This window comes from Diadema antillarum, unplaced genomic scaffold (assembly GCF_040938485.1).
Source record: "Diadema antillarum isolate AM-2024a unplaced genomic scaffold, OU_Dant_1.0 seq00001860_RagTag, whole genome shotgun sequence".
Taxonomy (NCBI): domain Eukaryota; kingdom Metazoa; phylum Echinodermata; class Echinoidea; order Diadematoida; family Diadematidae; genus Diadema; species Diadema antillarum.
Window position 1 is genome coordinate 185,709 of NW_027272531.1, and position 13,887 is coordinate 199,595.

The 13,887-nt window shown below is 40.4% G+C and overlaps 2 protein-coding genes across 2 annotated transcripts in view; one reads left to right on the forward strand and one right to left on the reverse strand.

Moving 5' to 3' along the window:
• Positions 1–13,887, forward strand: part of LOC139712806 (DNA repair and recombination protein RAD54B-like) — a 34,093-nt gene that overhangs the window by 5,307 nt on the left and 14,899 nt on the right. The window contains exons 3-7 of the mRNA XM_071624598.1: positions 2,373–2,397; positions 6,048–6,283; positions 6,565–6,612; positions 7,771–7,852; positions 9,452–9,532. Of these exons, the coding sequence (XP_071480699.1) occupies positions 2,373–2,397; positions 6,048–6,283; positions 6,565–6,612; positions 7,771–7,852; positions 9,452–9,532 (472 nt within the window). The remainder of the gene's footprint in view (positions 1–2,372; positions 2,398–6,047; positions 6,284–6,564; positions 6,613–7,770; positions 7,853–9,451; positions 9,533–13,887) is intronic.
• Positions 3,000–4,013, reverse strand: LOC139712820 (uncharacterized). The gene has a single exon (XM_071624612.1). It carries the CDS (start codon positions 4,011–4,013, stop codon positions 3,000–3,002), a length of 1,014 nt encoding a protein of 337 aa, XP_071480713.1.

Here is a 13,887-nt window from a genome sequence, read left to right on the forward strand (position 1 = left end):
TTTGATCAAGTCAGTAAACTTGTCTAGCTCATGTTGTTTTGGAATGTGTCCAGCTACAATGTTGTTTACTTTAGTGGTCAGTGGCTTAGGCGGGGTGTAAAGGTCAGGCGGTACTTCTCGGTATTGGTCATTAGAGTTGTGCCTGTGTTGGTGTTGGTGGTCGTTATGTCTGTCAACTAATCTTGGTTCGTGAAGTTGAGGAATAACAGGTGTATGTCGAGTAGGAGGTCGCGTGGAAGGGGCATGGTTGTCATGGGAACGTGTGTGGGAATGTGTAGTGACTGGAGTTGGGGCTGGGGGTGTGTCATGTTTTGGTTCTTGTCTCTGGTTGGTTGGTCGTGCATGTGTGTCATTTGTTTTGCCAAAGTTAGGTTTAGGGGGTGGACGTGGGGGAGGGGTTGTAGTAGTGGGAGATGCTTGAGGTGTTGGGTCACTGGCACGTGGAGGAAAAATGTCTGGGATTGTAACTCCCATCTGTTTTGCATATGCACGTGTCATGGGTCGTTCAACTGGCTGGACGGGGTGAAGAGTAAAGTCACTCTCGCTAAACAAACTAAAGGAAAGGGGAATTACCTGATCTATTTCCGGGTGCTGTTCACTTGGAACACGGGAAAGAAAATCTGCTAAAACTAACTCTGTTCCTTTCTTGTAGCCAATCTTAAAGGAATATTCGGATAATTTGAGAAGAAGTTTCTGGAGTCGTGTTGTGCATGGTTGTTCTTTTGACTTTAAAATTTGGACAATGGAACTATGGTCCACAAATGCATTGAATTCACATCCTTTCAATAGATGCTTAAATGCTGTCACATTGATCAAAAGGCCAAATAATTCCAATTCTGTAACACTGTATCTTTGACATGCGTCAGGTAAGACCTTTGAATAGTATCCAATGATTCTCTCTTGTCCGTTTATGACTTGGGTCAAGTACGAACCGGTTGCAGTCCGTGAGGTATCACTATACAAAGTGAAGCGTCCTGTGCTCTGGGGCATATGTAGTACTGGGGGATTGGTCATTAGATCCTTAATCTTGTTGAAAGCTTTTTCATGTTCGTCAGTCCACATGAATTTGTTTTTCTTCCTTGTCAGTTGGTGCAGGGGTTTAAGTATGGCCTGAATTTGTGGAAAGAATCCTGCCACATAATTCACTGCTCCAACAAGTCTCCTTACTTGTCTGGGGGTCTTAGGTCTAGTCATGTTACGTATGGAGGCACATCTGTTATTCATAGGTTGAAAACATGCCTCACCGTCCCTATTGATAGTAATCCTGTGTCCCATGTATTCTACGTCATTCCTGAACAGTTTGCACTTTTTCGGGCTGATTTTCAGTCCGTTGTCAGAAAGTGCTTTTAAGACTTGTGTCAAGTGTTGTTTATGAGTCGTCTTGTCGGGGCTAAATAAGATAATGTCGTCATGGTGGGCAATACAAAAGTCATGAGAGTAGGGAATTGTACCTAAAATGTCGTCAATCTTGGCTTGAAAGAGTCCGGGGGAAACGTTAAGTCCTTGTGCTAGGCGTTTGTAGTAGTAGTGTTTACCTCCATGGTATGAGGCAATTCCGGTGTATTTTTGCGCAGATTTTGAGAGGGGTATGCAGTGAAAGGCGGATTTCAGGTCAATAACACTCATTACTCTAGTCTCTGCGTGTCCGATTCGTTTAAGGGTCTCTGTCAGTAGGGGAAAAGGGTGGTTTATTCGTCTGATTTTGGAGTTCAGATGTCTAAAGTCAGTCACAACACGTTTTTCCGATTTGTCCTTTTTAGCTACCAGTAGTACTGGTGATGTGTATGATTGTGGTCCGATTTCTAGTATTCCTAGCTTCACAAGTTTAGTAAGTTCCTTTTCAATCTGTCGTTTGTCGGGTTCTGTGGCAAAGTAGGGGCGTATGAAAAATGGTGTGTCGTCAGTCAATTCAATGTCTACTTCAAAGTCGGGGCAGCTGGAAAGTTCGCCGTACAAGGAAAATGCAGGCCTATTGTCTCTTAGTAATTGTCTCAATTGGTCCTTCTCAGTAGGGTACAGTATGCTGTTGTTTAAGTCAATGTGTTCTTTAATTATCTGGTCTTCAGTCATGCTTGCAATTGGGTCGCAGGGGTCAAGGTGGGGGTATCTCTTGAGATTGTCTTGTCTAGTCTGGTATCCATGGTTACCGTCTGGGCGTGGGGTAGAGAGTTGGGTGCTGTAAATATTGTCCGTGTGCCGGTCAGTTAAGGTCACATTCACTTTGTCAGTGGGAAGGGGCTCAGACACAGTTATGGGGCATGCCATGTCGAGGTATGCAATTGGTCTGCCTTTTGCAAATTGGAGGGGTCGGTCAGAAGTATTAGTCACTAGTATTTGAGTCCTGCCCTTCATCAATGTTACGACCATGGTAGAGGGGCAATGTCTACCAAGGTAGTCGTTTGCAGTCAGTATGACGTCAGTGTTACGGAATTGTGGCGGTGCCTGTCCCTGTAAGGTCATGAGCGTGGAGTCTTTAGGGTTGATAGTCACTTTGTTTGTCGGGGAGAAAGGTACTCGTTTCTGTTTGATCTTGAACCTATTGTTCCTGAATGTCAAAGTCCCGTTTAAGTCCGATAGTGTATTCGTCCCTAAAATCAGGTCAACGCCAACAAGATTCTCCACAATGAGGGCAGAAATTTCAAATTTGTGTCCCTGAATAGTGACTCGGAATGCAATTGCCGACTGCGATTGAAGGAACTGCCCGTTCCCTAATCTAAACCGTGTAGGGGCTACTTTTTGTCTTTTCAGGTTGGAGAGATGCGGGGTCGATTTCACGTACCTGTCCGAAATTAGAGTCTTAGTCGCGCCACTGTCAAACAGTATGAACATGTTCTTACCATTGTCTAGTCGTCCTTTAACAAAGTTTCGATCAGTTAATTGTAGATCTACATCGTCAGTCCCTAAGTAAGTCGATTTCAAGTTGGAGTCATGGTTGGGGTTTTGCCTGTGATTCTTACTACGGGAGGAGGAATAATGAGCGTTATTATTGTCCTCCCGCCCTAAAAATCCTGTGGGCGTGGTCCGTAGTATGGTTGTTGGTCGTAATGTTGTTGATGTTGATGTTGGTTGTGATAATAGTGTTGTTGTTGTTGTGCACGCATGTCAATGTCCCTTAGTCTTTTGCGACATTGTCGCCAAACATGTCCAGGTATGAGGCAATAGTCACAAATAATGGAGCGTTTGTCATTGCGCCTGGAATAGTGCGGCACGCGGTCATTGGGATGGGGGCTACGAGTATGGCTGCGATGGCGGTTGTTTGTATATTGGTGGTCGCTACGATATGGGCTTCTGCCCGCACTGTGCTCGCGCTTGCGACCTCTGCTGGAGGACCTCGAGTGGGGCGATCCCCGTCCTCTGTCACGAGTCCGTCCTCGGGTCTGGTCAAGTGTGTCAAGTTTAAGGGAGTTGAGGTCGTTCTTTAATCGGTCTATTTCGCTCTGAGTGGCGAAGGTCAAGTCTTTAGTCATAGGTTGTTTGTCGTTTTGTATGTCTAGGTACAGCTGCGCTTTAGTAGCTATTTCGTCGCAGGTCTGAGTAGTAGTCGATGCCGACATGAGGACGGCGGCACGGCAGTCATGGGGTAATGAGTCCAAAAGTCTATGTCTAATTTGGGTTTCCCCGTAGTCAATGTAGGAGGCTGCTACACGGAGTCGTTGTAGGAAAGCCTCAGTACTCTCGCCGTCAGTCAGGTGTAGAGTGTTAAAGTCGTGTACGTTGGCAAAGTCTGATTTAGCAGGGCTAAATCGTCGTACAAATGCTTCACGCAGGTCACTGAATGTCTTAAAGGTTTGTCCGTCAATCCAAAGTCGTGCTTGACCTTGGAGGGTTCGTTTGAATGTCTTGAGTATTTGGTCGAAAGAAGTGGGTATTGTTACGTCAATGTTATGGGCGTCAAGGTAGTCAAGAAATGTCAGCATGTGGGCTGTTGCATCGTCCCGGTCAAGTTTGTCCCCCGAGAAGCGGGCGGGTAGAAAGTCAGTTTGTCTGAGTGTGGTTGTGGTGGTGGTAGTCATTGTTGATATAGTTGTGTCAGAGTTGGTCTTACTTTAAACAAAAAATTAGAAAGTAGGCGTACGCGTTCCTTACTACTTGGTGAACAAATACAATATATACAATCTACAAATCTAACTTAATGTAACACAACTCTCATACGAATACAATGCACGTTCTCTCACACTGGAACAATGAAATGTGATTGGTTTCACTTACCGATTGGGTCAGGCCAGAGAAGAACAGATGAATTGAATGCACAAATAAAAACTTTACAATAATGTCAACTTGAATATGTCAGTGCCAATCCGGGGCTTGTAAAGGGAGTCAACATAACGTAGAATGTCAATGTCAGAAAGTCATTTGGTCCTTGTCCAGTGGTGTCCAATGTTGTTGATGTCGACAGCTTACAACGCGATGGTGATGATCAGGCGGTGATGATGAGAAGTGATTGTGATGATGGTGATAATGCTGGTTGCGATGACGTTTATTGATGATGGTGCGGAGATGAAGATGGCGGAGATGAAGATGGTGGCGATGTCGATGTTGATGCTGATGGTGATGATGGCGGCTGGTGTTGCGATGATGTTGTATTTCTTGAAGTCATGGAAGTGGCGCTCATCTCATTCTGGAGAGCAATGTCGTCGAAGTCAGTCGGGATCAGTCATCTTGGGTTCAGTCACGCCAGAGGAGAACACGTCATGCAGTCGAAACACGTTATCATCCAATGTACCATTATATGTTGAAGTCCACGGTCATGCTGTGCTGTCCGTTGTTGTCCGTTTTTCACATAAGGACAATGGTGGCAGATGATGTGGTATATGTCATCATATATCAGCGATATCAGATGTGGTAATTATAAGCTCTCAGTTCTGCTGCACAAACTTTCACAGCAAGGAGACAAGTTCTGGTCTCAGGAAGCGGAAACGTTCGTTGGCCACAGCAACAGATGTAAGTCTTATGTCTTATTCTCAGAGCACCGGGTTCTCAGGCGGTAGTGTCGCAAGTCATGAACAATTGTCAACAGTCAATGTTCTGTCACAACTGCTGAACGTGTTGAATTGTTCAAATCAAGCCGGGTTCTCCACCATGTTGTGTAGCGGATGTTTTGCTACTTGGGATCGGTTGATATTAATTCTGAGAGGTACACATCATAGTAAAAATGAGTGGCGACACAGTTCATTTGAGTTTCCATACGTGTGCTTTATTTGAGAGGCGTTTTGGAGGCGATCCTCTCTCTTCGAGCATCAGAATCCAAGTCTTCTTCTCTGCATGTTCTACAACTTGTAATTCACTTCATACATTCAATCATGAGTATTACACTGTTATAACCATAGAGCTGTGGGTTGTAACACACTATGAATGGGTCAATTGGGGTGGAGTCTTCATGTTAAAGAGGGGTTTTAATTGGGCAAAACTTTGGTTGTTATAGGAACAAAGGCGGGACTAGTTTTATTTAGGGAGGTAGTATTCTTGGATTTGGAATGAACAACAATTCTAAGTAATCAATGGGGGAACTGGCAGGATGTTTAGGTTTGGCTTAGCCTGGTCGTAAATTAGATGGGGCTAGAAGTACTCAAGGGATGATGAAGGTCGATGACTCACTGGATGAGGAGAGCATTGGTAGGGGTCATTGACTGGTGGAGGTGAACTGGTATATGGGAAGAGGTAGTCATAACTTTGTGTATCATTACACAACAATAGGTTAGGAGAATCCATTTGAATTGATTTGTACATCATTTTAAAGCTTAGAGTCTGATCTTTAAGAATCTGCCCTTATAACTAAAAATCCATGTCTGACTTTTTGTTGGTGTTGTTGCAGGGTGCTAATACATATGTTGTATGTCACCTTTGGATGTCACCTTAGGGAGACACTACATGCTTATTGTTACTAAATTAAGGAGATGCTGGATGTTTAAGGAGTCAAATTTCAATCCAGGCTTTACTGCTGACAATGCTTAGTACACATTTTCCATACGCTGTCTCCCTAAGGCTGTATCCAGAGTTATACGTATCGATATGGTGTCAGTGAACTATCTCTCATTCCACTACTGCAGAAGCCACGGATTGTTAAACCCCTCTTTGACCCCGCCCTCCCTGGTTGCCTGGTGATGCCCCGCCCCCCATCATCCCACCAATGGCAGCACAACGAGCAAGATGACACCGTCGTCGATGTGGTGGTGGATCCCCACCTGGCGACGCAGCTCAGGCCCCACCAGCGCGATGGCGTGCTCTTCCTGTATGAATGCGTCATGGGACTGCGGCAATTCCAGGGCAACGGTGCCATTCTGGCGTAAGTCTGTATTTTGCGCAATCACTAGATTCTTTTTCTGTGTGTATTCATAGCATAGTAATAAGCACTGGTGCATTTTAGAAGAATTCATTGCCAAATTTGAAGAAATCTGTGAAATTAAGTCAAGACTAGTTTGTGTTTGGGCATATTGTTTTTGAGATGTGAAGTACATGCCAAGAAAACATGTGCTGGAAATACATGTACAAAATTGTATATTAAACAGATATAATGTTATTCTCTATTTTCTGATATTTATTTTTCTTTTCCCCATAAATACACAGAGATGAGATGGGCCTGGGAAAGACGCTGCAGTGCATTACACTGATATGGTATGTTGAACCATCTGGAAGTCTGGTTCAGTCCTGTCAATATTTGCAGAGATTTTGTAAAATGTGTTCAGTGCATGCGATTGAGCTTCTCACAACTCTACACCAAGTGACCCATCTGGCCATCTGACCCATGGACTTCTCAATTTCATTCTTGCCTTAACCGGTCTATTCCCAGTAGCTTTGCAAATAATGCTAACTATAGTTTTCTCTTAGAATGTTACATAAACAGAAATAAAACAAAAGACAGCTACAATTGTCATACTTAACAATAAATCAAGATTTAATGTAAATCACACAAACACACATGCATGCACACAAACAATAGATTATGCATACTTGATACCATTTTGTGTACTTTGCTTCATGCTCCACAATACTCATCTAGTCGTAGTAAACTGTTGACCCCCTGCCCCCTTCTTAAAGGGACTGTACAGTACTGGTTGAGGTGGGGATTCATGTTTTGAACATTTCTAAGTGAGATAATGAGAAACCTCTCATGAAATATGAAAGAGCATATTTATTTTAAGAAGGATTCAACGTTTATTTGATGAAAATTGGTTTTGAAATGGCTGAGATATCAAAAAAGTGATAATAATAAAAGGCGACAGGCCACAACTTTATTAGGATCTCTTTGTTTCACCTTGTTTTTGAATATCTCAGCCATTTCAAAACCGATTTTCATCAAAACGTCAAAAGCTAAATCCTCACCTCGACCAGAACTGTACACACCCTTTAATCATACTAGTCTACTATGAACTAAGTGTTCCTCTTGCTGTTATATCACAGAGACTATTTCAAAATGAGAGCAATTCACTCTCACATCTTGGCTTTACACAGTGAAGATTTTTCACTTTGGTAAACAAATTGTTAGAAGTTGTTACACATTGTTATGTGTTCTGCCAGGGCTAGTAGGCCCTTTTCATATCAGTAAATATAAGTTGTGATGAGTTGCAACTGGCGACTTAACTGTCAACCACACATCTCTGAACAGCTCTGATTGGCTGACTGCCAAGTTGTGTATTGCTCTCTGCTTGCCGTTCTGTCTGTCTGTCTGTCTATCTCTCTGTCTCTCTGTGTATCACTCTCTCTGACTTGCAACCATTCATATTCATTTTTTTTTTCAATAAAAGCTTGATTAAAATTTGACTCTCTTACTAGGACTCTCTTCAAACAGGGACCTTACGGTGGGAAGCCTGTCGTCAAGCGAGTCCTCATCGTTACCCCAGGCAGCCTTGTCAAAGTGAGGAAACTACTAGCATGGTTTGCATGAATTCATAATAACAAGTATGGCATGTCTTAATCAGATAGATTTCTAGCATTAATGTGGCAGCTACCAAGACCATTCCAATTGTCTGCCGTAGTATGTCAGCCCTATCAAACTGTAAAATAAGAAGAAGAAGAAAAAAAAAAAGGTTGAATCATTGCATTTAGTCTTGTGAGAGATACTGTAAAACGAGAAATTTTCGCGTGCATTTTAATTTCGCGAATTTCGCGAGCGCCAAAATTCGCAAAATTAAAATGCACGCGAAAGCTCTTGTCTACACTACATGCATTGAATGCCAGTAGCAATTTGCGAAAATTTCATGCCACGAAAAAGGCTTTCGGCTCCGATTCGCGAAAATTTCATGCCGCGAATATTTCATGTTTTACAGTACCCAGAACTAACGAGTAGCTATCATGCTTGCTGATAAAGTGAAATGATATGTAGTTTCTCTGTGATGTCTGTGATTTTGATGACAACTCTTATAATTACTGGATTCATATTCACCAAGTCTTCAGAAAGCACATTTATATGGTTTTTATGAATATTCATTGTTTGTGCTTTATATGGGAGTACAAAGAATAAATCTTTTATGTGGGCCCAGTTTTGTTCATATATTGTTTGTTCCACTTGCAGAAGTTTCAACAGTCCTCTTGATTTTATATTTCTAGAAAGTAATTCCCTATTATATTTCTCTTTCAAAGAGGCATCTTTTAAATATATTTCTAAATTTTGCTGAATCTCCTTATGATATCATATTTCTCTTTCAAAGAGGCATCTTTTAAAAATATTCCTAAATTTTGCTGAATCTCCTTATGATATAACCAATTCCATCTAATATGTCTGTAAGTTGAGATATGCACTAAAATTCAGGGGTGACAGGAAAACTTTTGAATAGGACAAAAGGTGACAAATTTTGATAGTGGAACTACCTGAAACGAAAGAAATTGTACAATTACAATGTTCTGATGCCAAAAGAATATCCATCACATATACTTTGGAAGAAAGATGATAGATAGTGATGCATGCTGGCAAGATAGAGATTTTCTTTCTTTTTTCTTTTTTTTTTTTTGGATTGAATTGCACATATTGCTAGATAATGAAAATGATAATGAAATAGAATAATGATACAATTTTTCTAATTGAAAGCATCAAATTGAAAAAAAAGAGACAAATAAAGAGCTGTGTCCTGAGGATGAAGGTCAAGATGCTGATAATGAGGTGATAGTAGGTGAAATGGTTTTAATAAATAAAGTGCCTTGGTTGCATTGTGCTTGATGTTGTGGTGCACTGAGACCTGTCATGCATATGAGCTTTCTGTTCAAGGTCTTAGAAATATACTGGCTCGTCAGAATTTCAGGAAGACAGTGAATGATTGTAATGGAAGGAAGACAATAGCAGTGTACAAGAAAAACTAGTGAGGGTCGTGAACTTCCAGCTGGGAATTTGACCTGGATAGTATTAGTAATAGCTTGTTCTTGTTTTTTTGTGGGTTTTTTGTTTTATTTTGTTTTTTCTTTAAATGTATGTTAGAGTTGATAAGGCTATCAATTTCTTGCCCTTCATCCTCCATGCTAGAATTGGTGCAGAGAGTTCCAGAAATGGCTGGGCTCAGAGAGGATTTCAGTCTTTCCTGTCAGCAGTGAAAAGAAGGTGGAGGTATGCTCTAATAACTCTAACTTAAATTATACACTTTCATTTCAGCAGGATATCCTATATCAATATTCTTTTTCTTCAAAGAATACAATGCTCTCCTTCGTACTTATCTTACATCGGGGGGGGGGGGGGGGGGGGGGGGGCATTTCATGAAGTGTTTTAGTAGGATATTTTTCTGATGAACTGTTACAAGCTACTGAAATCCTTGCATCTGATTGGCTGAGGTAAGTTTGTCAGACAAAACGCTTCATGAAATCCCCCCCCCCCCTCATTCAACCATTAGAATTGTAATATGTATTGACATCTTTGCATATTTTGTACTGGCATGATGTATCATATACTTATTCAGGTGCATATTTGGTGGGGGGTTCCTACCTTTAAATCATTTACTGTTTGATATGCTTCCACAGAGCAAATTTGTCATATACTACCTGTATCATACCACAAATCATTTATCCTATCCTAGCACTTTATCATAAATCAGTTGAAATAGTTCATTCTGTAATTAGGAGGCATTTAGAAGAAAGGTGTGAGAATGCTTCACAATGTATTGTATTAAAGGGAAGTTTGAAACTGCTGTCTAGAAGGTAATGAAAGAATGCTCAGGGGGCAAAATCAAGATTAAAACCAATCACCTACTCCATGACCTTGTCACAAACAGAGATTGCGTAATGAGAAGCTACAACCAGATTAAAACAAGATGAGCCAAATATTGTCATCTGCTACAGCATACAGCTTTGGCCCCATATGGCAACAGCCATAAACTTGAACATCCAGCCGAAATGCAATCTTAGATATCAAAGCCCACCCACAGGGGGACCAGGGGGTTTATGGCGCATCATTATTACTTGATTTGTCATCAAGGTGAATTTAGGAGTCATTACACATCTATAAAACCTTCACTCTGATTTGCGGGCATTTTCTCTTTGATTTATAATATCTCCAAACAAAGACGGAAGCAGACACCTTGGTTAGTAAACTCTACGTAGCTAACAAACTTGACATGGTCATGTGTATGGTGGGCAGCATACTTTTATGCACATGCTCCAATAAATATCCATTCCACTTTAATAGTTTGACTTGTCCAACACACATGCTAAAGCAACATGTAGTAGTACAAGAAGTATGCTTACAGTTTGTAGTGTATGAGGCAAGAGAAATCTAATGTAGCGTCATCAGACTATGAGGGAAGCAGAATGTGTGGACTTTGTTTGTGATATGTGTTAAAGTATGTTCTCAAACAATTACAAAGAATGTGAAAGTAGAATAGAATCATATCTTTCTTAGTTTAGTTTCTCATGTGCTTTTTCCTCTTCTACGCTTGAAACATGTAGGTATACATGTATGTTTTTCATACGTACATATACCGTATACACTGCAAATATATTTGCCAAGTCCAGACCTTTCAACATTTTTGAATTTTGGAGGAAGGAATCTAAATTTTGACCATTCCCAGCTCTTGCTTCAATAAGAATTTCCCATTTCTATTGATAATTTTACCACACAGTCCTATGGGAACTCCTCTTTCTTTCCTACTTTTGAGCCAAATCATCCCCATTTTTCAGTCAGAAAGGTTGGAAGGTCTACAAGTCATACATCTGTTTCTAGTCAGTGGACCTAAGATTTGTCCTCCCAGGGTCTCTTGGTTGCCCACTTCCTTTCAACTTTAAGGAATTTGAGCCAGTTTACACTTGTGCCTCATGATTTCCAAGATAGAAAACATATTCTGCAAACAAGCATCCTTTTTGAAAGTCAGAGCTCTTGTTCTCAGATCAACAGAGTAAGCAACAGATACCAATATTTATATAATTTACATTCTGTGTGACTAATGGCTTTTGTGCAGATGCACAGAGGAATATTTATAAACTGACAAGCAGTTATATACCAGTAGATATATAATGACTAGCAAATTCATATGTTGATTTTTTAATTCTGGTTGTAGGTGGTTGTTTTTTATGGACAGAAAATGGTAAATACAGTCAACCTCGGATACCTCGAAGTCGTCGGGACTGAAGAAATTGGTTCGAGGTACGCGAATTTCGAGGTACGCGTACGTCGAATTTTCTTCAACTTATCCAATTTTTGTCGATGTTCAACATGGTATCTGTTACAGTGCCTACCGATTGTTTGTATGCTTGTCAATTGGATTTGAATCAACTTTAATATGAATGAATTGAATGAAAATCGATGTTCTTCTTTCATCAGTGTTTTCTGGTGGACAATTAAATGACTTATCACCATAAAAACAAAAAGAAAATACCGGCACATAATCGAGTGCAAGACAAGGTTGCAGAACATGCGTGCTGAATGTACATTGCCGCGCCGGCGTAGGTACCCCCTCGATCACTATTCGTTTTTCCTCCTTTTCTCTCTCTAAGTCATCATCTCTTACACAATATCCAACTCAAGAATAACAGTCTTAGCTTTGCAAACTATAAAATTTCGCACAACTATGGGTGTACATGTAGCTCACCAAGACTGCTTAGAGCTACAGGGAGCGACGGCAATGTCGCACCGCTACGCACCGGTCTTCCATGTGTCTACCAGCAGCACTCACAGTCAGCAGACGATACCGTTAATCATTTCCAAATGTAAAAGCAACAATCTGTTATTTATTTCAGTATCATACGGAGCAGAATATTACTGTTATTCATTTCTAAATTTCCAAGCAAACATCCGACATTCGTTTTACTATCATACGGAGCCCAATATTACTGCTGTCCACTTCCAAAAGTGAAATGAATTATCTGACAATCATTTTATCATCGAATGGAGCTGAATGTTACTGTTTTTCATTGTTGAACGTCAAGGCAGACATCAGACATTTGTTTTACCATCAAACGCAGCTGAATGTTAGTGTTATTAATTTCGAAATGTATAATAGCAAATATCCGACATTTATTTTAGCATCGTATGGAGCAGAATGTTACTGCTATTCACTTCCAAATGTAAGAGCAATCATGACTGTGATATTTATTTTGGAATCTTCCGGAGCCGAATGTTCTTGCTATTCACTTTCGAAAGTAAAAGCAAACATCCGACATTTATTTAATCATCGTACGAAGTTGAATGTTATTGTTATTCATTTCCGAACGTAAAAGGGATCATTCGACATTCATTTTAGCCTATTCCGGAGCTCAATGTTATCGCTATGTACTTTCGAACGTAAAAGCAAACATCCGGCATTCATAATTATCATCGTACGGAGTTGAATATTATTATTTATTTCCGAACGTCAAAGCAAACATTCGAAATTTATTTTAGCATCTTCCGGAGCCGAATGTTATTGCTATTTACTTTCAAATATAAAAGCAAACATCATACGGAGTTGAATACTATTGTTATTCATTTCCGAACTTCTAAGGGATCGTTCGACATTTATTTTTGTATCTTTCATAGCCGAATGTTATCCTTGTTTATTTCCAAACGCAAAATCAAATATCTGACATTAATTTAAGCACCGTACAGAGCTGAATCTTACCGTTATTCATTTCCAAAAGTATAAGCAAACATCCGACATTTATTTTAGTATCGTACGGAGTCGAATATTACTGTTATTCATTTCCAAAATCAAAAGCAATCATCTGACATTCATTGTAGCAACTTTCGGGGCCGATTGTTACCGCTGTTCATCTCAAAAAGTAAAGGCAAACATCCAACTTTTTTTGGTGGCCCGACGTGTGTTTTGGTGGCCCCGGGCCACTGTAAGTGTCGAGCCCTGAATAAGTGCAGCACAGTACATGAAGGCTAGGCTACTTGAGTAGTGAGTAATATTGAAAGATCAGATTCCGGCTATGGCTTCTGAGGACAGTGCTATTACTGTAATCATAAACATTTACCGAAGAGGATTGTTCGCCTTAAAAAAAAACACGAAACAATCTTACGGGGCCTTGACGATTGTGCTAGAAAAGAAAAGAAAAAAAAAATACCGAAAACTCAAAAAAGATTCAAGTCAAAACAGGGGTAAAATACATGATGATTTCTTTTTTTTTTGTCTGAAAATCGTAAAGCTTATTATTCCGTTACTTCGAAATTTATCAGAATAAACTGTTGTTAAATCATATCTATACTATTCTTTATTATGCTAGGCCTATACTTCCAGATCATATACCACACTATTTTCATAATCGCATTGCTGGAAAAAAAAAATATTCAGAGCTTGCGTTCTCGGGGGAGAATTAATGAAACAAACTTCGTGAAAGGAAAAAAGTATAAAAAAAAACTCTAGCGGGAGATTGATGTTTGGACAGTGGACCGTGATTAATGCCAAAGATATAACTGTCAACACCTAAGCAGGTGCGCCACGACGGTTAAGAAATGTACGCGCTCGGCATGACGATCACGATCGCAAATCAAAA

What these genes read in the sequence shown, in the direction of transcription:
- LOC139712820 (XM_071624612.1), bottom strand. Translation starts at nt 4,013, where the DNA reads ATGACTACCACCACCACAACCACACTCAGACAAACTGACTTTCTACCC.